Raw genomic sequence first — 26,881 nt, forward strand, 5'->3', positions numbered from 1 at the left:
TTGAAATAAAGGCTCTGGAACAGATTACATGATCAACCCTCATGATCCTTACAACATTTTCCAAACATACATCCCACATTTACATACACACCACAGTGCCAAAGATTGTGAGTCATAGTTAGTCACAATGCATTTCAGAATTTTTTTAAAAAAGGGACAAATGACACCACAGCTAGAGTACATCAATAATATCGAAGAACATTAGCCTTGTATTTCCCTCATTGTACTTTTGACAGCAATTTCCACAACCCTTTCTCAAAATATAATAATGCTGTTTTCAACAGTAGTCAGTGGTTGCAATCACATTATTTCACCCTCAGCTGAATGACTACAGCAAACAAGTGAATAATCTTTTATTCAAGAAAACATTTCATTGCAAGAGGGAAAAAAATCTTGGTTTAATTCCTTTATTCTACTGTGCAATATCAATCTGTAGAAATGACAGAGGTTGGAGGGGTTTACATCTGAACATTTTCAAGCATGGTTGAAGAAAAAGTTGAAACACCCAGATAAGGCATTTGCTGGAAATGTTAAAATTAACTTGCATTTTGTTCTACAATTTTCAGATGAAGGACGACTTAAAAAATCCTTTCCATATATGAGATCAAATAGGTATACTGCTGAATATGTGCCCAGTTTGTAAGTTGTGTGCTGTGACATTTTTACTTGAACTATAATATTCAAAATTTGTATCAAAGTAGAGGTTTTATGTAAAGCAAGCTTACCTCATCCACTACAATAATTAAAAAATACAGAAGTAATTTTACCAATTTGTGTCTCGGGTTGTAAAGTTCACCTTTCACCACATGCATCATTAGGTGCATGCCTGGCACTTTGATCACGATAGCCTCCAGCTGCCTTTACAGGGAGAACTTGTCTCATGTTCTCTACCTTACTCCACTCATCAGCTCATGGCTCATCTATGATAATATGCCTCTCTCCTGTCACTGGCAAGTATCATTTGGGGTTTTCCACTTAGCCAATTATAATTTTACATTCAAAATTTTGTTTGATAGCAGGACAAAATACTTAGCAATAACCCATTTGCATCAAGGGAAGGGTCAGGTATTTGTAAGATTCTCCAAATGAAAAAAAAAATTAACTGAGTATATCATGTCCAAATACTGATCAACACTGGAAGTTCAAGTCCAGAAACAATCTAACCATGTTATACGAAACTACTCTGCTTGGTGCTCAGGGAAAACAAGTTAAAATTAAATCTTCAGTTTTTAAACATGATTATAAAATGGAATATTGACAGCAGGGCTAGAAGCTCAAAAAGAAAAAGATGATTCTTTGCTTTTTAAATAAGTATCAATCCCTTCAAGTATTGCTGAGTGATTTTGTTTTGGAAAGGAAAGAACATGGTGGAATTGCACTGCAGATCAAAGTATGCATTGAGTGGTTCTTAATTAAATGGATAACTGCAATGGAAACCACATGAAAACTTGATGAATTCCTTCCATTTAGAACTCCTCCATTACACTCAACCCAAGGAATTCAATCAAAGCTCTTGTCTGGTGATTCTGGAGATAATTTCATTTTTGCAATACTGATCATATCCCTTAAATTAAAAATCTTCATCATGAACCATCTTAAATACAAATCAAACTGTTTCATGGCAGAGAACATTAAAAGTAACCATGCCATCAATGCTGAATCTGCTACATCTCCAGCAACTCTAAAGAGTGGACTCTTCTCAGGGACTGGATTTCCATCTGTACTACTCAAATTAATTATTGAGATATTCAAAAAATTAATGTCTCATAGACAGATGTTTCCTGCTTTTCTTATCCACCACATTAATGTATCAGTGCAGAACTTTAGTCATACCTCTCCAATTAGGCATGAGCAGATACCATATAATTACATACCAACTTTGACTAACAAAAGATCCCGTTTAGGAAGGCTGATAATGGATTCTGATTCTTTACGATTCTGAAGCACTGCTCACTTCTGGAATTTTCTTTTTAAATACAAATGTAAAAGAAAGTCAACATGGAGCCTGCATTTAAAAAATAATAATTCCACGAGAATAATAAAAGGTTCTTCTGACAACTGTATAGAGTCTGAACTTTCCAACCCTCAAAAAGGGGTTGTGAACCATGATCAACTCTAGAAAATACACTGAAGACGTACATCACTGAAGAGTGCTAATTTCATTTATGAAGCTGCCACCATCACTTGGTTCTGCAGAGGTTCAGCTGGCTCTTTGTCTGTTAAGAGACAAATAAAGTGTTATAAATTTTAAAAGATTTATGAAGGAGTACAATTTTTAAAAAAAATCTCTACATGTACTAAACCTGATTTTTTTAAATACTAGATCAACATCAACTGCCCCATTTCAAAATCAGGCTTCAGCCACTTCCCCCTGTATACTCTCCCGTCCTAGAAACATTGAGTCCTACCTCAGTTGCCGTTCCTGTCCCAGCAATCCAGTGATCCAAAAACCAGTGTTCAAATACTGCTTGATAGAGCTACACAAATGTTCTAACATACATACCAAGCCATACTTACGTAGTGGACTTAACCAGTGAAAAATTATAAATATTCAACAATCTTAACTGATTGTTTTGAATTGGTAACAATTATGAGCCTCCATGTGGAAGTTATACCCTCTGGAGCAGATAGTCACTGTTCTATGGCAATTAAGCATCATGCAGTTGAATGCCAGCCACACTGCCTGCTTGGGAAGTTTACTCTTGTGCTGATCACCGCGGTCAAGGACGCACTGGGAAAGCTTTACAATATCATCAGCTCTCTTAAAAACAATACTTTGGAAGCTCTCTTCGTAATTACAGGAGACTTCAATAATCTTTTTTTTTTGTTTTTATTGTATTCTTAATGCTTTATTGCATTTTTTAAAAATGCTGCCTCAGATCCAAAGTAAAAATTATTTTTTCTCCTTTACACTTGTGTACAAAAGAATGACAATAAATAATCTTGAATTTTAAAATTAATTCAACATTACAAGCTGAAAATAGAGTCAAGAGTAATTGGAAAGCACAAGGCAGTGAGACCTCCAGTGCCCCTGATGATTATAACTGTGAGAAGTCCGTCCAGCTACAGCTTCTAACAATCTGTGTTAAGGAGCTGGAGCTGGAACTGGATGAACTCTGGATCATTTGGGAGGCTGAGGAGGTGATAGCTAAGACATATAGTGAGGTAGTTACACTCAAGGTATGGGGCACAGGAAACTGGGTAACAGCCAGGAAGGGGCAAGGGGTTAAGGAGCCAGTGCAGAGTACCCTTGAGCCCACCCCCCTCAACAACAGGTATACCACTTTGGATATTGTCGGGGTGGGGGAGGGGGGGGAATGACCCAATAGAGGAAAGTCACAGTGGTCAGGCCTCTGGCACTGAATCTGCTTTTGTGACTCAGAAGGTGGGGGGCAGGGGGAATAAGAGGCACACTATGGTGATAGGAGATCGGTTAGTTAGGGCAATGGACAGGAGGTTCTGTGGGTGAGTATGTTGTTTCACAGGTGCCAGGGTCTGGGATATCTTGGATAGAGTCCTCAGCATTCTTAAGTGGGAGGGTAAACAGCTAGAAGTCGTGGTCTACGTAGGTACCAATGACATGGGTAGGTCAAATGACGAGGTTCTACATAGGGAGTTAGGTGCTAAGTTAAAGGGCAGGACCTCCAGGGTTGTGATCTCAGGATCATTACCCATGCCATATGCTAGTGAGGCTAGAACTTGGCTAAGGAGTTGGCGTAGGAGGGAGGGCATAAGATTTTTGGATCATTGGGCTCTCTTCCAGGGAAGGTGGGACCTGTACATAAGGGATGGTTTGCACCTTAACTGGAGGGGGACTAATATCCTAGCAGGAAGATTTTTTAAAGCTGCACGGTGGAGTTTAAACTAGAGTTGCAAGGAGATGGGAACCAAAGTGCCAGAACAGTTAGTAAGAGGTTGTGGAGGCAGATGTTGGTAAGTTAGGAATCAAAAGGTTGAGCATGGTGCGACTAGTATCCCTAGCTGTGCATACTTCAATGCAAGAAGTATCGCAGGAAAGGCCGATGGTAGCACTAAAGATGAGGTAGCTGATTTACTACAGAGGCAACATGCAGGGTGGAGAGGCTAGGGCAAAATTGCAGTCAACAGGATGAGTTGCAACATAAAAGGTGAAAAAAAAGTCGAAAAGTGTGAATACAGGACTGAAAGTGTTATATTTGAATCCGCGCAGTTCACAAAATAATGTAGATGAACTTGCAGCACAGTTGTAGATTGGCATATATGATGTGGGCATCACTGAATCGTGGCTGAAAGAAGATTAAAGCAGGAAGCTTAATGTCAAAAGATAGACTTTGTATCAAAAGTACAGGCAGGAAGCCAGAGGGGGTGGCATTGCTCTGTTGAAAAAAAATGAAATCAAAGCATTAGAAAGAGGTGACATAGGGTCGGAAGGTATTGAGTCATTGCGGATAGAGCTAAGGAACTGCAAGGGTAAAAAGACCTTGATGTGAGTTGCATACAGACCGCAGAAACAGTAGTAAGGATGTGGACTACAGATTACAACGGAAGTTAAAAAATGCATGCCAAAAGGGCAATGTTACAATAGTCATGGGGGATTTCAATACATAAGTAGACTGGGAAAATCAGGTTGGTACTGGATTCCAGGACGGGGAAGTTTTTAGATTGTCTACAAGACTGCTGTTTAGAGCAGCTCGTGGTTGAGCCCACTAGCCTGGTTGAGCTATTCAGGATTGGGTGTTATGTAATGACTCAGATTTGATTAGGGAGCTTAAGGAAAAAGAACCCTTAGGGGCAAGTGATCATAGTATGATCGAATTCACCCTGAAATTTGAGAAGTAGCTAAATTCAGTATCAGTATCACAGTGGAGTAAAGAGAATTACAGAGGCATGAGGGGGGGAATTGGCCAGAATTGATTGGAAAAGAACAGTGGCAGGGATGACAGCAGAGCAGCAACGGCTGGAATTTCTGGAAACAATTCGGAAGGTGCTGGATATATACATCCCAAAGAGGAAGAAATATTCTAAAGGAAAGATGACACAACTGTGGCTAACAAAAGTTAAAGCCAACATAAAAGCCAAAGAGTGGGCATATAATGAAGGAAGTTTTAGTGGGAAGTTAGAGGATTGGAAAGCTTTTAAAAACCAACTGAAGGTAACTAAAAAAGTCATTAAGGTAGGGTGAAATACGAAAGCAAGCTAGCCAATAATATTAAAGAGGATACCAAAAGTTTCTTTAGATACATAAAGTGTAAAAGAGAAGCGAGAGTGAATATCAGACTGCAGGAATTGATGCTGAAGAGGTACTAATGGGGGACAATGAAATAGTGAACAAAATGAATAAGTATTTTGCATCAGTCTTCACTGCGGAAGACACCAGCATAAGGTGGAAATTGGCAAACTGAAAGGTCTGAAGGTAGAAAAGTCACTCAGACCAGATGGGGTACACCCCAGAGTTCTAAAAGAGGTGGCTGATAAAATTGTGGAGGCATTAGCAATGATCTTTCAAGAATCACTAGATTCTGGACTGTTCCAGAAGACTGGAAAATTGCAACTATCACTCCACTCTTCAAGAAGGGAGAGAGGCAGAAGTAAGGAAATTACAGGCCAGTTACTCTGACCTCAGTGCTTGGGGCGATGGAGTTGATTATTAAGGATGAGATTTCAGTGTACTTGGAGGCACATGATAAAATAGGCCGCAGTCAGCATGGTTTCCTTAAGGAAAAATCTTGCCTGACAAATCTGTTGGAATTCTTTGATGGAGTAACAAGCAGGATAGACAAAGACGAATCGGCTGATGTTGTGCACCTGGATTTTCAGAAGGCCTCTGACACGCTGCTACAAATGAGCTTGCTTAACAAGCTATGAGCCCACTGTATAACAGGGAAGATCCTAGCATGGATAAAGCAGTGGCTAACTGGGAGGCAAAAAGTGGGAATAAAGGGAGCCTTTTCTGGTTGGCTCTCAGTGACTAGTGGTGTTCCACAGAGGTCTGGGTTGGGACCGATTATTTTTACGTTATACGTCGATAACTTAGATGATGGAATTGATGGCTTTGTTGCAAAGTTTGCAGATGATATGAAGATAGATGGAGTGGCAGGTAGTTTTGAGGAAGTAGAGAGGCTACAGAAGGACTAAGATAGATTAGGAGAATGGGCAAAGAAGTGGTAAATGGAATACAGTGCTGGGAAGTGTATGGTCATGCACTTTGGTAGAAGAAATGTAAGGGTTGACTATTTTCTAAAAGGAGAGGAAGTATAAAACCTGAGGTGCAAAGGGACGGGATGTCTTGTGCAGGATTCGCTAAAGGTTATTAGGTTGAGTCTGTGGTGAGGAAGGTAAATTCAATGTTAACACTTATTTCAAGAGGACTAGAATATAAAAGCAAGGATGTAATGTTGAGACTTTATAAAGCCCTGGTGAGGCTTCACTTGGCCCCTTATCTTAGAAAGGATGTGCTAAAACTGGAGAGGGTTCAAAGGAGGATCATGAAAATGATTCCAGGATAAATTGGCTTGTCATATGAAGAACATTTATTCCTGTATTTACTGTAATTCAGAAGAATGAGGGGAACCTTACTGAAACCTATCGAATGGTGAAAGGCCTTGATAAAATGGATGTAGAAGGACATTTCCTCTGGTGGGAGAATCTAAGACCAGAGGGCACAGCCTCAGAATAGAGGGTAGTCTTTTTAAATGAACATGAGGAGGAATTTCTTTGGCCAAAGAGTAGAAATCTGTGGAATTAATTGCCACAGCCAGCTGTGGAGGCCAAGTCTTTATTTAAGGCAGAGGTTGATAAATTCTTGATTGATCAGGACATGAAGGGATATGGGGAGAAGACAGGAGGGTTGGGGCTGAGAGGAACTTGGGATGAGCCATGATGAAATGGCAGAGCAGACTCGATGGATCAAATGGTCTAATTCTGCTTCTATATCTTAAGGTCTTAAGGTTTATGCACACACGCACGTGTGTGGGGAGGGGCAGAGTTGCTTTCAGTTCAAATGCTGAAATTTCATGTAATTTAATGACTTTCAAATGGTGTGGTAGTAGGGTGGTAATACCACAGAGCAAATGACAAACAATACACTTCCGACAGCAATGACAGTTCATGAGTATAACGGCATTATCTGCCCTTGCACTGATGATGTGAATAAATATCGCAGTGTGCCACTACACTGTTAGCTTGAAGTATTACAGTCTATGCAAACAGTCACATCAGATACAAAAGGAAAACAAAATCAGAACTGCAACTATATTTAGAACACAAATAAATTTAAAAGGATGCTAGATACAGTGGGTTGCATCAACTTTCTACTAGATCATACACAACTGACTACATTTGCTGTTTATGTAACCTTCATTATACATCTAAAATTTTAAAAAATCTAATGTTCAAAAATATCCAAACAAACAACTAGAAATTCTTTAAAAGTCAAAAAGTCGAATGGCTTTTTATAAAGAGAATGACTTTGGTTAGAAATCTCACAGGTACCTTTCTCACTGGCAGGAATATTTGGTAGTACTTCTGCAGGAACTTCTGGAAGTTCAACTTCTTCCTGAAACAGTGAAACAAAAGAATATAAGAACTTGGAGCAGGGAGAATGTGTACTGCCGTTCACATGGGTGATCTTCTGCCTCAGCACCATCTCTATAACTCCCAATTCCTTAAAATTCAGAAATCTATCGATCTCAGTTTTTAATTAATTTCTGAGTCTCTTTGCAGTTCTTTGACGTGGAGAGTTCCGAGTGAAGAAAATGCTCCTCACCTGACATTACAGGCCTAATCCTACTCAACCTCAACCATCCTGAAACCCACCAATGCATGGAACCCATCTAGTCCACCTTTCCCTCAATGGCCAACACATTTGGCATGGAGGTAAAAACCTGTATGCATAACTCAAGGTGTGATCTTACCTGGGCCCTAAAGCAAGGGCTCCCAACCTGGGATCCACTGACTCCTTGGTTAATGGTAGGGGTTGGAAAACCCTTGCCTAAACAATTACCATAAGATGTCCTTACTTTTGTATTCAATGTTAATAAATGTTCATACATCACTTGTCTTCCTGAACATTTGTCACATCTAAACACTTGCTTTCAGCCCAAATGTTTTGTGGTCTGGAGGAAATGAATAGTACTGTTCAACATGTTTATAGATGCCTACTTTGTAAGGTACAGAGCAGCCAGCTACCCATTACTGAGAAATCTGATGTTTTGGGGCTCCCCAAAGCAGACCTATGGTAACTACAGCATGCCTCTTCAACCTGATGGAAGAATCCATGACGTAAAGCAGGAAGTTCAATTGATTGTAAAAATTACGTACAGGAAGTGACAAAGTGACCCATGAAGAATAATATATACATTACACAGAACAGTGGGGAAAAATACACAGCACAACATTAATTAAAACAAACATCAGTATTTGGAACATGACTTTTGATAGATCAAAAAGCAAACCAAAGGAATAAAGATTAGGTACAGCCGGATGAAGGGTCTTGGCCCAAAATGTTGACAGTTCATTCCCCTCCATAGATGCTGCCTGACCTGCATTTTGTGTGGTTACTTTAGATTGGCTTTATTGGAAATATCGTAACATACAGTGAAATGCATCATTTTGTGTCAATGACCAACATAGTCTGAGGGTGAGCTGGGCGCAGCCTGCAAACATCACCATTCTTCTGGAGACAACAAAGCAGGGTCACAACTTACGAACGCTAACCCGTATGTCTTTGGAATTTGGGAGGAAACCAGAGCACCCGGAGGAAACCCATGCAGTCACAGGGAGAATAGAAACATAGAAAACCTACCGCACAATACAGGCCCTTCGGCCCACAAAGCTGTGCCAAACACATCCTTAACTTACAAATTACCTAGGATTACCCATAGCCCTCTATTTTACTAAGCTCCATGTACCTATCCAGGAGTCTCTTAAAAGACCCTATCGTATTCGCCTCCACCACCGTCGCCGGCAGCCCATTCCATGCACCCACCACTCTCTGCATAAAAAACCTACCTCTGTACCTACTTCCAAGCACCTTAAAACTGTGCCCTCTCGTGCTAGCCACTTCAGCCATGGGAAAATGCCTCTGACTACCCACACGATCAATGCCTCTCATCTAGATGAGCTAGATAGGTATCTTATGGATAGGGGAATCAAGGGATATGGGGACAAGGCAGGAACCGGGTATTGATAGTAGATGATCTCAGAATGGTGGTGCAGGCTCGAAGGGCCGAATGGTCTACTTCAGCACCATTGTCTATTGTCTATCATCTTGTACACCTCTATCAGGTCACCTCTCGTTCTCCGTTGCTCCAAGTAGAAAAGGCCGAGTTAACTCGACCTACTCTCATAATCGTGCTCCCCAAGCCAGGCAACATTCTTGTAAATATCCTCTGCACCCTTTCTATGGTTTCCACATCCTTCCTGTAGTGAGGCGACCAGAACAGAGCACAGTACTCTAAGTGGGGTCTGACCAGGTCCTATATAGCTATATTGCATTAATATTATATTGAATGTACAAAGGTTTGACAGGAGTAGCAGACACAGAGTTGGAGAGCACTGGGAAAGTGCCAGAAAGGTTGTGTGACATACGATTCAAAGTTATCGAACAATTCACTTGCACCTGAATGTTGCAGGCCTACCTTTGTCTGGTGAATTTAATGGGCAATGGGCAAAAATGCAACTACATTCCCTCACATACTTATTAACTCCAGTTTTATAGCAGTTACTTGAAAAACAAACCAAAACTGCTAACAGAATGATTGAGGGACTCAACACTGTATGACGTGCTTCCGAATAATTGGTTTCCTAGTTGAAAAAAGACAAATCATTTATTACAGAAAAGACAAACGATCTTATGGAAAAGTAGAGGGCTATGCGCTGGGGAAATTCTAGGCAGTTTCTAGAGTAGGTTACGTGGTCAGCACAACATTGTGGGTCGAAGGGCCTGTAAAGTGAAGTAGATTTCTATGTTATAGCAATAAAAAGCTAAATCAGCAATATAGTGGAATAAGAGTAATTAGCGTTTAAATTAGCCGTCGACTAAAAATATCATCTCAGTCTACCTCTAACAACCAAAACTAAAACTAACCAGGACAAAGAGAGAATACGTAACTATGCACATTTGCTCCTACCACACCCCAATCCACGTGACAAATTATCGTAACCCGTAACAAACGGGCAATACAAACTACAATACAGAGAGACTGAAAACAGATACCTGGCTCCTACACAGTTGTTTCAGCAAAGTCATAGATAACCACTTCACTTTTATCCCCATTTTCCTCATGTGGACTCTGGAATGGCTGTTAGCCTCAGCAGTATTCAGGTATTAAATCTAGATTAATACCTTAATAAAAGCCATAACTTTTAAGTGTCCATTTGAATAAATTAATGACAATTGAAAAGGCAGGTTCTGAAAAATTAACTAAATATATATTGCTCACCTGAGTTATGGCATCTAACTCTGCCAGAATAGCATCCTCATCCTCTTGAGACAAACCACCAGCTAAAATTTCATCAATTTGCTGAAATAAGAACAAGTCATGTCATTTAGAGTACATTTAATTGCTATAAGTTGTTCTTGGTTTAATTCTATACATTCACACATTAGTAAAGTTTTGGCAGCATATTCCTCACCCGCTGGTATTCAACAGCTTCCTGGGTCTCATCCATTATTCGTTCTACTTCTTCAATAGACATCACCTAAAATAGTAACAGAAACAATAACTGCAGTTGGAAACAGTTTTGGAACTTGTTCATTATTCATACCCAAAAAAGGCAATTTTTTAGTGTCTCCAAAAAATTTAAAATTCACCAATGGGAACAATAATTTTAACATACATACCTCATGCATTTTCTTTAGGCAATCATTTCCGATTTTCAGACCTTCTATAACTTTCATTTCTATTTGAGTAAATTCAATGTCTTGAACCTTTTAAAAAGGGAAAAAATGCATTACTTTCAAGCTAAAAATGGGCCAGGTTTTATTCATCAGCGCTAGGCTAGTATCAGAAAAGGCGAAAATTAAGTGGACAGAGAGTATCAGCTGACCATCAGACAAGTAGAATGGAACATATTGGTTCTTAAATATCAGGCAACAAAATCAATTCTAATGTTAAGGACAAACTACCTTTACTGTTTACACACTTAAGATGATGAAAAACATTACTGTTATGCAACATTCAAACGAGAGGACATGATTTGAGAGTTAGGGGGCAGAAGTTTAAGGGAAACACCAGGAGGTATTTCTTTACTCAAGAGAGTGATAGCTGTGTGGAATGAGCTTCCTGTAGAAGTAGTAGAGGCTAGTTCAGTTGTGTCATTTAAGGTAAAATTGGATAGGTATATGGACAGGACAGGAAAGGAGTGGAGGGTTATGGGCTGAGTGCAGGTAGGTGGGACTAGGTGAGATTAAGAGTTCGGGACGGACTAGGAGGGCCGAGATGGCCTGTTTCCGTGCTGTGATTGTTATATTGATTGAAAACAATATATAGATTGAAAACAAATCTTAAGTTGCAGATGCTGGAAATCTATCTAAAAACAGTAAATGTTGGAAAAACACAGAACAGTACAGCACAGGATCCACGTTGTAGTGCTGATCATTATGCCAGCAAAACTAATCCTATCTGCACATGGTCTATGCCCATCCATTCCCTGCAGGTTCATGTGCCTGTCTAAATGCCTCTTAAAAAATTGCTACTGCATCTGCCTTCACCACTTTCCTTAAGCAGTGCATTCCAGGCCTCCACTGCTTAACCATTTAACAATTACAGCACAGAAACAGGCCATCTCCGCCCTTCTAGTCCGTGCCAAACGCTTACTCTCACCTAGTCCCACTGATCCGCACTCAGCCCATAACCCTCCATTCCTTTCCTATCCATATACCTATCCAATTTTACTTTAAATGACAATATCAAACCTGCCTCTACCACTTGTACTGGAAACTCATTCCACACAGCTACCACTCTGAATAAAGAAATCCCCCCTCATGTTACTCTTAAACTTTTGCACCCTAACTCTCAACTCATGTCCTCTTGTTTGAATCTCCCCTACTCTCAATGGAAAAAGCCTATCTACGTCAACTCTATCTATCCCCCTCATAATTTTAAGTACCTCTATCAAGTCCCCCCTCAACGTTCTACGCTCCAAAGAAAAACCTAACTTGTTCAATCTTTCCCTGTAACTTAGGTGCTGAAACCCTGGTAACATTCTAGTAAATCTTCTCTGTACTCTCTCTTCTTGCGCTATAAAAAAAACTTTTAGTTTTCCCCTCTCAAATAAAATGCATGATTTCTACTACCTTGCATTTCCACCTGGCAAATTTCTCATTACTTTATACATTTCTATCAAGTTGTTCTCTCACCCTCCAACAGTTAAGAGATAACAATCCAAGTCAGCCTAATCTTTCCTTATAACTGCTTTCCAATCCAGGAAACATCCTGGTGAAGCTCCTGTGCACCCTCTCCAAATCCTCCACATCCTTCTTGTAATCCTTCAATACTCCTAGACACGAGATTCTGCAAATACTGGACATCTTGAGAAACACATATAAAATGCTAGAGGAACTCAACAGGTCAGGCAGCATCTATGGAGGGAAATAAACAGTCAACGTTTTGGGCCACGATGATGTTTCGATCCTGATGAAGGGTCTCCTGATGAACGTTTATTTCCCTCCATAGATGCTGCCTGACCAGCAAGTTCCTCCAACATCTTGTGTGACGACAGTACTCCATGTGTGACCTGAACAAAACTTTATACAACTGCAACATGACTGCCTGGCTTTCATACTCATTGATACAACTGATGAAGGCAAGAATGCCATACATCTCCTTTAGTGCCCTATCTGTGTTGTCCTTTTCAGGGAGCTAGACATGTACTCTGAGATACCACTGTATACCAATGCTCTTACAGATTCTGCCACTTAATACACTCTTGTGCAACATCTCACATGTCTATATTTAGCCCCATCTGCCATGTCTCTGTCCATGTTCCCAGCTGATCTATATCCTGCTGAATTTTTTGACAAACTTCCTTATTATCCACAACTCCACCCATTTTAACCCCTAAAGTTACAAGTCTGACAGCATTTGCAGAGTGAGAAGGAGTTAATGTTTCAGGTCCAGTTCTGATGAAGCACTTCACCAGAAACATTAACTCAGTTTGCTTCCACAGATGCTGCCTGACATGTTGAGCTTTTCCCACCATTTTCTATTGTTAATCTGTATTAACATTCCCTGGATATATCTGTTTCACACTGTGATGCACTTTCTTGTGTCGCAGGAAAACATTCTCTCCTCATTGCATTTCAGTGTGATTGCTTTCCATTTCCCATAACAGCCATTCAGAACAGATGCCAAACTATGGACACTTTTGTATTGGCCCCTAAACTGAATAGGAATGGGATGCATCGAATCAGTTTATAGGAGTTATCTTCAACCAGGTTTTAACCACTTTGACCCTACAATGCTTAAATCAAACCAACAATTTATTTTAACTTTTATGATCATTGATTGCCTATGTTAATGGAAACAGAGATAAAAGTCCTTACCATGTGTTCAAGATTACTAATCTGAACTTCAGTTTTATCAAGAAGTTGCTCCTGGTATCGTTTTTTCTTGAGCAGGAGCTTGGCTTTCCTGAGAAATAAAAAAAAAGATTCTTTATAGGGTGCATTCAAATCCAGAATAAGACCATAAGACAAAAGAGCAGAATTAGGCCATTCAGCCTATCAAGTCTTCTGCGCCATTCTATCATGGCTGATTTATTATCCCTCCCAACCCCATTCTCCCCATAACCTTTGAACCCCCTTACTAATCAAGAAACAATCAACCTCTGCTTTAAATATACCCAATAACTTGGCCTCTACAGCCATCTGTGGAAATAAATTCCACAAATTCACCACCCTCTGGTTAAAGAAAACCCTCATCTCTATTCTAAAGGAATGTCCTTGTATTCTGAGGTTGTGCCCTGTGGTCCTGGACTGCCCCCCACTGTAGGAAACATCTTCTCCACGTCTACTCTATCTAGGCCACGGGTCGGCAACCTGCAGCTCCGGAGCCGCATGCGACTCTTTGATCTCTGTGTTGCGGCTCCCCCTAGTTTGTTAGTTTTTGAAATGTAATTCGAAATTTGAAGATTATGGTGATCTTGTACAATCTAAAAACGTTGTGGAGACCCCACTTCCTGGCACATCCGAACCGGCTCACAATTAGCCACCGTTCCGGCTAAGGGAGATAGCCTACGGGGGTTTGTGAGTACGTGTCTTTTGGAGCATCCACGCCCACGGGGACGGGTTGAGGGAGGCTTTAAATCAAGGCTGTTTAGTTCGAATAAAGTTACCTTTGACTGCAGTGTCTTTATTTTAGCGCTGCGTGTAGCGCTACACCGCTACATGTTTTTTATCGCTATTAATATACATCACCACTGCCAATGCCTGACACCCGCCAGTGTGCGCTTTCTTTTAATTCTTCAATCCAAGGTAGGCTACCTATGGAGTAACCTTCAACCCAACGTCTTTTTTTCGGAGTTCAAAATGTTTTTGTTGCATGCAGAAATGTAATTTCGTTTTCTCTGCAGGAGTTCATCAATTTCATAAATGCAACACATTATAGTTTGTTTATACATAGCATAAAGGCAAAAAAAACCGTTGTATGCAGTGTTATTTCATTTTAAATGTCAAACGGGTTTTGTGGCTCCCAGTGTTTTCTTTTCTGTGGGAAATGGGTCCATATTGGCTCTTTCAGTGGTAAACATTGCCGACCCCTGATCTAGGCCTTTCAATATTGGATAAGTTTCAATGAGATCCACCCCCCAACCCCTTCATTCTTCCAAATTCCAGTGAGTACAGGCCCAGCGCCATGAACATGCGGCATTCATTAACCCTTTCATTGCCAGAGTCATTCTTGTGAATGCTCCCTGGATCCTGTCCAATATCAGAACATCCTTCCTCAGATAACGGGCCCAAAGCTGCTCACTACTCTTCAAGTGTGGTCTGACCAATGCCTATAAAGCCTCAGCATTACATCCTTGTCTTTGTATTTTAGTCCTCTCAAGATGAATGATGTCTGTTTTGTTGATTTGACTTCAGTTAAGTAACAAAGCAAGCTTGCCATGACCCCTGCTAGCATACTTTTGTACTTTACACTTATTGAATCATCTCCAAGGACAATAAATCAAGCAAATGCAAACAATTCTTTACAGCTTTGACCATTTTGTTCATTGTAAATGCTTAAAGTTGCTGCTTTTTGAAGGAAACAACTAAGGCGACACTGGCATAAAATGTTTTCCAGATTAGGCGAGGGATGGGGAGAGGGATTCAGAACTTATCAGCACAAGTAGCTTGGTAGTAGTGTTAGCAACTGAGCTGGCCAAGTCTCAGTTTTCAGAGGTTTAGCTGCCAGTAATGAATGAGCAACCTCGCTCACCAACCTATGCTACTCCTGCCTGGATGAGATAACTCTCACAACACCAAAATCCCAGACAGAACAATCTGCTGGACTGATACCCAAAGTGCAGCTAACAAACCTGACTAACAATCGACAAAGATGTCAGTCAGTCACATACTATCAAGGTGCTACAAAAGATCTAAATAACGTACGAGGACTGTTTGATCGCTCCAGGTCTGATCTTGTGGGAGTTTAGAAGAATGTGGGGATATCTCATCGAAACCTGAAAAATATGGAGAGGCTTACATAGTGTGGACGTGGAGAGGATGTTTTCAATAGTGGAAGAATCTAAGACCAGAGGGCTCAGTCTCAGAATTGAAGGATGTCCCTTCAGAACAGAGATGTGGACAAAATTTTTTAACCAGAGAGTGGTGAATCTGTGGAATTCAATGTTACGGAGGCCAAGCCATTGGGTATATTTAAAGCGGAGGTTGATAGCTTCTTCCAGTTTTAGAAGATGCTGGTGAATATCAGCGACTTCTGGCTGGTGGCTAATGAAACAAGAAAATCTACTAAATACTCCATTAATCATTCTTTCTGGTAAATGATCATCACAAACAATAGTCTGTTGTTTCTCTGTGGACTTGGAGGGAATTCAGCATGGCAGAACTGAATTGAGCCAGTGGGCCCATCACTGAGAGCAAAGAAGAACTGAAGTTCGATTTAAGCATCAGGCCATATGGAAAAGTCGGGACAGGTCGAATCGAGGCGGTGGGGTCCAGGCCCCAGAGGGTAATGAAGCAACTGAACTCGATGTTTAGATGACAATTTAGGCACAGGGTGGAATCAGAAAGGTCGGGCACAGGTGGCGGGGTCAAGGCCACAGAGCGTACTGAAGCAACGGAACTTGATGTTTGGATGACAATTTAGGCGCAGGACTGAATCAGAGAGGTCGGGCACAGGTTGAATCGAGGTGGCGGGGTCCAGGCCCCAAAGCCTACTGAGGCAACTGGACCCGATGTCTGGACGACAATTTAAGCACCAGGTCAGATTGAAAAGGTCAGAGTGTCGGGGCCCCAGGAGAGGTATGGGCCATTTCAGCTCGCTGCTCCGCTCTGCGCTGTACTAAGGATCTGGGGACGGATTCTGTGGACCTCAGTTCAGAACGCTATTTGCTCATGCTTATTGCTTGCATGATTTGTTTTTTTTCCCTCCACACATTGGGTGTTCGACGATCCTCTTTTTTAAAAAATGGGTTCTTTTGGGTATTTTTGTTTCATGGCTGCCTATTAGGAGACAAATCTCAAGGTTGTATGATGTATATATACTTCGATTACAAATGCACTTTGAATTTTGATTTGTAAGGGCCTTAAAAGTTTCAGGGAAAAGGCAGGAGAACGGAGTTGAGAAGAATAACAAATCAGCCATTATGGAATGGCAGAGCAGACTGAATGGGCCAAATGGCCTAATTCTGCTCCTATGTCAATTACACTCCAGCAGTATTGTTATCATGAAACAATGTACAAATAAAGACCAGCAACCCAAGTTGAAATACTGGGACAGCAGATGTAATTATGAAGTACAGTTTCTGTGCTATCGTGCTCTATGACTCTATGACCAAAATGATGCAACAATTCAAAAGGATTCAATTTTGAGAACTGTTGCATAGTCTAAACTTTAACTCCTTGATCTCCTATTTTTCAGTGAATAATCTAAATGAAGTGTTTAAGATCATTAAAGCATTTGGCAGGGAGTATAAGGAACCATAAATCCAAGATTGGAATTTGGCCGTTCAAAGGTGGTATCAGGAAATGCCTCACACAAACCTTAGTATCTTTTTCAAAAACCTGTGAAAGTCAAGTTGATTCAGAATTTCAAATGGATAGGAATGGATTTTTCAATTCAAGAATTGCCCTCTCCTGTTCTCGTGTGAGAAACAAATTTAAAAGGAAGGCATTTGCAATCCAAGTATCCGAGCAACTATTCTGGGATGAATATGGTAATAAGCAGCCACAAGACTGAAGTTGGGCACTGTGGAAAAGTACCCAATTTAAATTCTCACAAATAATTAGCTCCTTCATTTCCTGCGATACTCACTCCTTCTTTCCATTGTGCAGCAACTGCCGAGCAAGCTGCCGTTCCTTTTCTAGCTGAATACCAATCCTCTTCTGGTACTGCTTCAGTTTGTCACGTTGTTGTTTTAATTGCTAGAAAGATAAAAATTTAAAGAATTAACAAAAGTAAAATATTAATACAAATCTACATTACTAAGTAATGTAAAAAGTGGCAGAATGATGTTTGGTTTATTTAATCTATCTGATTTCAAGGACTTCCAGCCAATAATTGCAGTGGAGATGGCAGAAGAGTGCAACTACCCAGCTCTTACCTGGAGATGGTTGTGCATACATCCGGAGGAAGAAGGCCATATAAACTCATCCAGTGAGGAAAAATAACATATCTGAAGCTATGCTACTAGTTAAATAGGATACCATACTTGAAAAGCACTTAATGGATGAATTGTCACATTAAGTTGGAGAAAGATCTTCTTCATCCAGACTAAAATCATACTTGTAGTCAGAATCAAGGATATTATCAAATATACAAAAGCTGACATAATGCCTACCAAGGGCACGTGGCATTATGCTAGGGCAATCCACTGTTCATAAGGTTAAGTTATATTGAGCACATTGATAGGAGTGGAGTCAAGTATTGGTGGCACCGTGCAGTTGGAATTTAAAAGGAATTATGGAGCAAGATGAAAAGATGGTCAAGTCAATCAAAGGCTATAAAAGCACAGTGTATTTTATTTTTACATGGTATGTAATGAGGAAGCATTAGAAGAAAGAGGGAGTTCTTAATGAAACCTATCACATAGTAAAAGGCCTGGAGAGAGCAGACGTGGAGAGGATGTTTCCTATAGTGGAGGTGTGTCGGGCCAGAGAGCACAGCCTCAAACCACAAGGACATCCCTTTAGAAGAGAGAGGAGGAGGAATTTCTTTAGCCAGAGGGTGGTGAATCTGGTTTTTAGTTTGACTTTTATATTTGTTGAAGTTTGATTGCCGGACAAATACAATACCAAACTTTGAACACAATTGCAAAGTCTCACAAGCATTAAAGCGATAAATGACCTGTAAGGTAGTATTAGCCGAAAGATAAGACCATAAGACACAGGAGTAGGATCAGGCCATTCGACCCATCGTGGCTGATCTATTATCTTTCTCAACCCCATTCTCCATTCTTCTTCCCATAGCCTTTGATGTCTCTACTAATCAAGAACTTATCAACCTCTGATTTAAATATATTCAATGACTATTCCGCCACAACTGTCTTCGACAATGATTTGGACAGATTTACCACCCTCTGACTAAAGAAATTTTTCCTTGTCTTTGTTCTAAAGGGAAAGCGGTACACATTCCACCTCTAGTCAACGTCAGGCAGGCACTGGAAGAGTTGAGCACTGTGATCAGCAGTCACGAAACAGCACACCCAGATGCCTTCTCTATTATTGCAGGGAGTTTCAATCAGACCAACTTCAGCTCTGATAACATATCACCCATGGAACCAGAGGAGCCAGCGCAGTTGACCATAATTATGCCATCCCATGCCCACACTCTGTAACGTCTGATCACCTGGCTGAACCTCCACGGGCAGAAACTAAAGACCACAGCACCAATGATGAGGACCAAGAAGGTATGGTCAAGGGAGGCAAGGAGTGCTTACAGGACTGCTTTGAGTCAGTAGACAGGACACTTAGGGACCCATCTTTGAATCTGAATAAATACACCACAGTAGTCACCAACTTCATCGAGGCCTGAGTGGATGAGTGTATGCCTTCAAGAATATACCAGACATACCCAAACTAAAAGCTGTGGATGAACCAAGAAATTCGTAGTTTGCTGAGGGTGACAACATAGATCCAGCTTTATACAAACTGTCCAGGTATGACCAATGGAAGGTTATTTTAAGAGTGAAAGAAAACAATTCCAATTGGTTAGAGACGGAATTGGAGGACATCAGTTCTGGCAGGGTTTGCAGGCCATTACTTCCTACAAGGTGAATCATAGAAACATAGAAAAACCTACAGCACAGTACAGTCCCTTTGGCCCACAATGCTGTGCTAAACTTGTACATACTTTAGAAATTACCTAGGGTTACCTTCAGCCCTCTGTTTTTCTAAGCTCCATGCACCTACCCAGGAGTCTCTTAAAAGATCCTATTGTATCAGCCAGCAGCCCATTCCACACACTCGTTACTCTTTGCTTAAAAAACTTACCCGGCATCTCCTCTGTACCTACTTCCAAGTACCTTAAAACTGTGCCCTCGCATATTAGCCACGAAATCTAACATCACGAATGGCTGTGATGTTTCACTCCCAGGTCAACACCATGACTTTTATTCATGCTTTTAAAGGGAGAATAAAAATACACCTGTGCAAGTCCCTGCAGCATCTGGTGACTCTTTCATCTCTGTCTTTGAGGCTGACATCAAAACATCTTTCAAGATGGTGAACCTTCACAAGGCATCAGGCCCCGAAAGCGTACACTGAACACACACCAATCCTCATCAAGGGATCAGCAGTGGAAAGGGTGTGCAGCTTCAAGTTCCTGAGTGTCAATATCTCTGAAGATCTATCCTGGGCCCTACATATTGATGCAATTACAAAGAAGGTACGACAGTGGGTATATTTCATTTGGAGTTAAAGGAGGTGACTTGCAAATTTCCTCAGCTGTATCGTGGAGAGCATTCCAGCTGGTTGCATCACCATCACCCTCCACTGGTATGGAGGGACCATTGCAAAGGATTGGAAAAAGCTGCAGTAAGTAATAAACTCAGACAGCTCCATCACGAGCATTAGTCTCCCCAGCATTGAGGACACCTTCAAAAGGTGATGTCTCATAAAGGCAGCATCCATCATTAAGGATCCCCTTCACCCACCCATTGCATGCCATCTTCTCATTTGCTGCCATCAAGGAGATAAATGAGCCTGAAGATACGCACTCACCATTTCAGGAACAGCTTCTTTCCTTCTGCCATCAGATTTCTGAATGGACAACATACCCATGAATACCACCTTACTACCTCTTTTTGCACTACTCTTACTTAATTTATATACACACACACACTTACTTATTATAATTTCTAGTTGCTTGAAATGATGTATTGCAATGTACTGCCACAGAACAAATTTCGTAAGAAATGCCAGTGAAAGTAAACCTGATTCTGCTTATTTCTGAAAGCTATTTGAAAGCTGAGTTGGCTACAGTGGGCAATTGTACCCCCTAGTGGTGAAAAATATATAGTTTAAATTGGATTTCCTTCTAACACTAGCTACAAACGGTCAAATTAAATCAATTATCAAAGTATGTATATGTTGCCATTTACTCTCTTGAGATTCATTTTCATGCAGGCATTCACACTAAAACAAAAAAATACATTTGAATCTATATTTTAAAAAAAACTACAGAAAGACAAATGTTGACAAATAGCCAAAGTGCAAAACACAAATTGGACAATTAAAAAAAATAAGTAAATAAATAATACTGAGAACATAAGTTGCAGAGTCCTTGAAAGTGAGTCCATAAATTGAGGAGTCAGTTCAGAGCTGAAAATTTTAAGCACAAAACATGAATAAATGTGACAATATTACATTAAAAAATAAACTACAGATTTTGTATTGTTCAAGAACATATACTAACCAGCAATGAAAATTGGTATATATCATCTTGTAAGTTTCACCACAGTTTCTGTAATTAATACCATTCTGGTTACATTTGATGAAAGATGTGATTCCACCAGAGAGTGTGCTCTGATACTTGAGTTTGTTGTCACAAGTGGAAAATAGAAGCCAAGAGGCAAGATTGGCCAAGGTTATATTTTTTTAAACAGAGGTGGCTAAGGGGAAATGTAATGAGATGTTCAAAATGAGAGAAAATGAGAAGAACCTATTTCCATGAACAAGATGTAGTTTCAATATAACCTGGTAGAAGTCACAAAGGTTGGGGGTGTTGTGGGCAGTGTGGAGGGCTGTCAGAGGTTACAGCGGGACATCAATAGGATGCAAAACTAGGCTGAGAAGTGGCAACCCAGATAAGTGTGAAGTGGTTCATTTTGGTAGGTCAAATATAATGGCAGAATATAGTATTAATGGTAAGACTTTTAGATCAGAGGGTCTTGGGGTCTGAGTCCATAGGACAATCAAAGCTGCTGCGCAGATTGACTTTGCAGTTAAGAAGGCATACAGTGCATTGGCCTTCATCAACCATGTGATTGAGTTTAAGCGCCAAGAGGTAATGTTACAGCTACGTAGGACCCTGGTCAGACCCCACTTGGAGTACTGTGCTCAGTTCTGGTCACCTCACTACAGGAAGGATGTGGAAACTATAGAAAGGGTACAGACGAGATTTACAAGGATGTTGCCTGCATTGGGGAGCATGCCTGATGAGAATAGGTTGAATGAACTCGGCCTTCTCTCCTTGGAGTGATGGAGGATGAGAGGTGACCTGACATAGGTGTATAAGATAAGAGGCATTGATTGTGTGGAAAGTCAGAGGCTTTTTCTCAGGGCTGAAATGGCTAACACGTGAGGGCACAGTTTTAAGGTACAGAGGAGATGTTGCTGAATTTTTTTTTACGCAGAGTGGTGAGTGCGTGGAATGGGCTGCTGGCAACGGTGGTGGAGGCAGATATGGTAGGGTCTTTTAAGAGACTCCTGTATAGGTACACGGAGCTTTGAAAAATAGAGGGCTATGGGTGACCCGAGGTAATTTCTAAAGTACATGTTCAGCACAGCATTGTGGGCTTAAGGTCCTGTATTGTGCTGTAGGTTTTCTATGTTTCTAAGAATTAGCAGAGGAGAAAAACAACCTCAGCCCCAAGAGGTAGTAAGGGTTTCAAACTAACTGATGGAAAAGGGCTGCAAGGCAGAAACACATGTTAAATTTGAAATGTACTAAGGACATACGCTTCAAGGGCCACGACCTCATTTCTATGGACCCAAATAGTACCATTCTGCAGTGCAGATTTTCTACTATTGTTGGGAAAGGTGAGAGAGCTTTTAAAGGAAACTGATAGATATTAACCTAAGTAAGTGGTATTGAAGTTATATAAGATGTTGGTGAAACCAAATTTGGAGTCTTGTGTGCAGTTCTGGTTACCTATCTACAGGAAAGATATCAGTAAGATTGAAGGATTTACAAGGATGTTGCCAGGACTTGAGAACTTAAATTATAGGAAAAGGTTGAGTAGGTTAGGACTATTTCCTAGAGCAGGGGTTCCCATTCTGAGGACCATGGACCCCTTGCTTAATGGTATTGGTCCATGGCATAAAAAAAGATTGGGAAGCCTTCCCTGGAATGAAAGAAGATTTGATAAAGATGTACAAAATTATGAGATCATGGAGTAAGGATGAAAGGTAAAAAATATTTAAGGAATACTTGAGGATTGTGACAATAGGTGACTTTAGCTCTCAACATATTGCCTCCCATACTATAAAAGGGCTAGATGGGATAGTTGTCAAATGTGCTTAAGAAAGTATCCTTCATCAGTACATAGAGGTCCTAACCAAAGAGTGCCATACTGAATCTCCTATTAGGAAATGAGACAGGGCAGATGACAGAAGTTTGTGTAGGGGAACACTTTGCACCCAGTGATCATAATACACTAGTTTTGATATAATTATGGAAAAGGATAGGTCTGGCCCTCTGGCTAAGATTCTAAACTGGGGAAAGGCCAATTTTGATGGTACCAGGAAGGATCAGGCAGGTGTGGATTGGGGCACATTGTTTTCCGGCAGATGTACTTCAAAAGTGAAATTTTGAGAGTACAGAGTTTGCATGTTCCTGTCAGAATAAATATAAGGACAACAGGTTTAGGGAACTTGTTTTTCAAGAGACTTTGAGGTTCTGCTTAAGAAAAAGGTGGTGTATGCAGGTATAAGCAGGATGGGGCAAATTAAGTACTTGACGAGTATTTAATGCAAGAAACACTTAAGAAAAATCAGGAGGGCTAAAAGAAGGCATGAGGTAGCTCTAGCAGGTGAAGGAGAATCCAAGGATTTCTACAGATATATTAAGAGCAAAAGGATAGCAAGGCTTCAATTATATCAGTGCCTTAGTAATCTGCCTTAAGGATTATCGTCCAGTAGCACTTATATCCACTGTGATAAAGTGCTTTGAGAGATTGGTAACAAAACCCTGTCTGAGAAGCCACTTGAATCTGCTCCAATTTGCTTACTGTCACTACAGGTTAACAGGAAATGCCATTCCATTGGCTCTTCACTCAACTCTGGAACATCTGGACAGTAAAGATACTCCTCATTGTCTACAGCTCTACATTCAAAACTATCATCCCCTCAAAACTAATCAATAAGGTCCAAGGCCTATCACCCCTCAACCATCAGGCTCTTGGGCTAGAGGGTGTAACTTCAACGGTCCCATCACCAAACTGTTCCCATAATCTATGGACTCACTTCAAGCACTTATCATCTCATGCTCCCAATATTTATTGGTTATTGATGATTATATTTTGGGTTATTATTTGCATTTCCAGAGTCTTTTGCACACAGTGGTTGTTTGTCTTGTTATGTGCAGATTTTTGTTGATTGTAGAGTCATAAAGAAGATTTTGGTACATTGGCTTCATAAATCTAGGCATTGAGCACATAAATTGGAATGTTATGTTCAAATTTTATAAGACATTGGTGAGGCCTAGTATTGTGTGCAGTTCTAGTCACCTATTTACAGAAAAGATATAAGTACAGGTGGTACAGATGTAGACTAAACTGCCTGAAGAAGTGGTGGATGTGGGATAGACTGCAACACTTAAGAGAAGTTTGGACAAGTACATGGATGGGAAAGGTATGGAAGCCTATGGTCCAGGTGGAGGCCAATGGGACTAGGCAAAATAATAGTTTGGCCCAAACTAAATGGGTAGAAGAGCTTGTTTCTGTGCTCTAGTGCCTGTAAAAAGTATTCAAACCTTCCCCCCACCCCCCGGAAGTTTTCAAGTTTTAAAACACTGAATCACAATGGATTTTATTTGGCTTTTTTTTTGACACTGATCAACAGAAAAAGGCTCTTGCTTTCAGATTGCATGGGGATCAGGAGTAAACAGCCCTTTTCAAGTCCTGCCACAAATTTTCAGTTGGATTGAGGTCTGGACTCTGACTTGGCCACTCTAGGACATTAACTTTGTTATTTTTAAGCCATTTCTGTATAGCTTTGGCTTTATGCTTGGGTCATTGTCTTGCTGGGAAAAAAAATCTTCACCCAAGTTGCAGTTCTCTTGCAAACAGCATCAAGTTTTCCTCCAGGATTTCCCTGTATTTTGCTACATTCATTTGACCCTCTACCTTCACAAGCCTTCCAGGGCCTGCTGCAGTGAAGCACCCCCACAGCATGATGGAGCCACCACCATGCTTTGTAGTAGGGATAGTGTGTCTTTGATGATGTGTTGTATAACTTTGGTAAGGCCAAGTATTGCGTGCAGTTCTGGTCACCTACTGACAGGAAAGAGAGCAATATGATTGAAAGAGTAAATGTACATTTACAGAGAATAGTTACAAGGATGTTCTGGGACTTGAGTACCTGAGTTATAGGGAAAGGTTGAATAGACTAGGACCAAAGTTCACTCCAATTTTTTTTTGTTTCGGATGTGCAAACCACCTATTGTTCTGAGCAGGAATTTTTTTTTACAAGTCTGAAAACTGCATGACCTTAATTTATGAAAGAAAATTCCAACTGCGTGGCAACAAAGGCTATGCAGCTACACAGCTTACAGGAAACAGCGGCTAGGACTTTATTCCCTGGAGCACAGGAGAATGAAAGGATATCTTATAGAGACATACAAAATGATGAGGGGAATAGATGGAGACTTTTTCCACTGAGGATGGGTGAGACTAGTACTAGAGGACATAGGTAAAGGAAGAAAAGTGAAATATTTAAGGGGAATCTGAGAGGCTTCTTCACAGAGGGTCGTGCAAGCATGAAATGAGCTGCCAGCAGAAGTGGTGGATGAGGGTCTGACTGCAACCTTTAAGAGTTGTTTGGATAAGTACATGGACACGGAAAGCACTGGTCCAGGTGCTGGTTGATGGGTCTACGCAGAATAACAGTTCAGCATGATGGCCAAAAGGACCTGTTTCTGTGCTGCTGTGCTCTATGACCCAATCTTTTGGCCTAAAGAAATTCTTTCTCATCTCTGTTTGAAAGGGATATCCTTTTATTCTGAGGTTATGTGCTGTGGTTCTATGCTCTCCAAGTACTGGAAATGTCCAATCAGCCCTGTCAATATTCAGTCCAAGGGTTAGTAATTTGTTGTCAGGGAACATAATACCATTCTTACTCTGCACATCAGATCATTCAAAGCGAGTATTTCACTCCACAGACAGTTCTTACCAGAGAAACTAGTCTGAACAGCTTGTACATGAAGTGGCCTCTGTACTTCTCAGTCTTAACTTGTTTCCATATATAAAAACGATGACTCCAAATCTATTTGGCTCTGGTGCACAGACAGCCCTGCAAAAGACAGTCAGCAATTTCTTTTTTCTTGCTGTCCAATTGAAACAGTCTGTGCAATCTTTTGCAACACTGGGTCTGGCAACATCTATGAAGGGAAATAGACAGTTGATAGTTCAGTTCAAGACTCTAACTGTGCAATATGTGGATGCTGTCGAAATAACCATCAGAAAATAACTACAATAATTAGATCAGACCCCTTCCTCAAAACACACAAGTAGTACTACCTCTGCATCCTAAAGAGCTGATCAGTTGTCCAATGACAACTGCTGGCTACCAGTTACACAGCCGTAATGAAATGAAATTTAGTCAACCTCAATGTCAGTTCATCCATGTTAACTAGACTGTCCAACTTGGGATTGAGTATAATACTTGATTACAAGCATCTCAGTTCTTTACCTTGGTAAGTGAACTTGGGTTTTGCAGAATTCTCAGCCAAAAAATGTCCAGACAGAAATAATAGCTTTTTGTAGCAAACAAAACACCTACTCTTTCCCCCACTGCTTCCAACAATTATTCAAGTTAAACAACCAATGCTGGGGAACGGTAGGACAAGGATGTAATTTCCCCCTATAGGTATATTAACACACAAACAAGGGATGGACAAGGATTTTCTGTCCTCATGCAAGACCACTCAGTCAAAAGAGTGCATCCAGCTTGCCAACTGACATGTCTGAACAAACACAGGTGAAGAGGGAGCCTGCTGCCCTTAAAATTAATCTTGGGAACAGATGAAAGCAAAAACATTCAATGTTTATCATACTCATTGTACCTCAATCTTTTTAAAGTAATTTGTGTTTTGTAATCTCGTGGTCCAAAGGGCCTGTGCTCTGCTGTTCTAAATGTTACTCTTCTTGCATTAAGCCCACTGTTCCATATATTTCTCCTTTTCCAGAAATAAATTCCTTTCTTAAGTTGTCTATGGACTTTGGTAAGAACTTGGAATGCTTACTGTGACCAAATTTTCTCTTAATCTTTTAATATATATAAATTCCTGTTTTTATA

The 26,881-nt window shown here is 40.6% G+C and overlaps 1 protein-coding gene across 1 annotated transcript in view; it reads right to left on the reverse strand.

Moving 5' to 3' along the window:
• Positions 1-338: 338 nt before the first annotated feature.
• The window catches only part of chmp6b (charged multivesicular body protein 6b), a 32,309-nt gene continuing 5,766 nt past the window's right edge, over positions 339-26,881 (reverse strand). The window contains exons 2-8 of the mRNA XM_059948391.1: positions 17,460-17,569; positions 13,526-13,613; positions 10,823-10,909; positions 10,615-10,680; positions 10,422-10,502; positions 7,471-7,534; positions 339-2,216 (exon numbers count right to left, since the gene is read on the reverse strand). Coding sequence (XP_059804374.1) covers positions 2,164-2,216; positions 7,471-7,534; positions 10,422-10,502; positions 10,615-10,680; positions 10,823-10,909; positions 13,526-13,613; positions 17,460-17,569 — 549 coding nt within the window. The 3' untranslated portion in view covers positions 339-2,163. The remainder of the gene's footprint in view (positions 2,217-7,470; positions 7,535-10,421; positions 10,503-10,614; positions 10,681-10,822; positions 10,910-13,525; positions 13,614-17,459; positions 17,570-26,881) is intronic.

Source organism: Hypanus sabinus, chromosome 23 (assembly GCF_030144855.1).
Source record: "Hypanus sabinus isolate sHypSab1 chromosome 23, sHypSab1.hap1, whole genome shotgun sequence".
Classification (NCBI taxonomy): domain Eukaryota; kingdom Metazoa; phylum Chordata; class Chondrichthyes; order Myliobatiformes; family Dasyatidae; genus Hypanus; species Hypanus sabinus.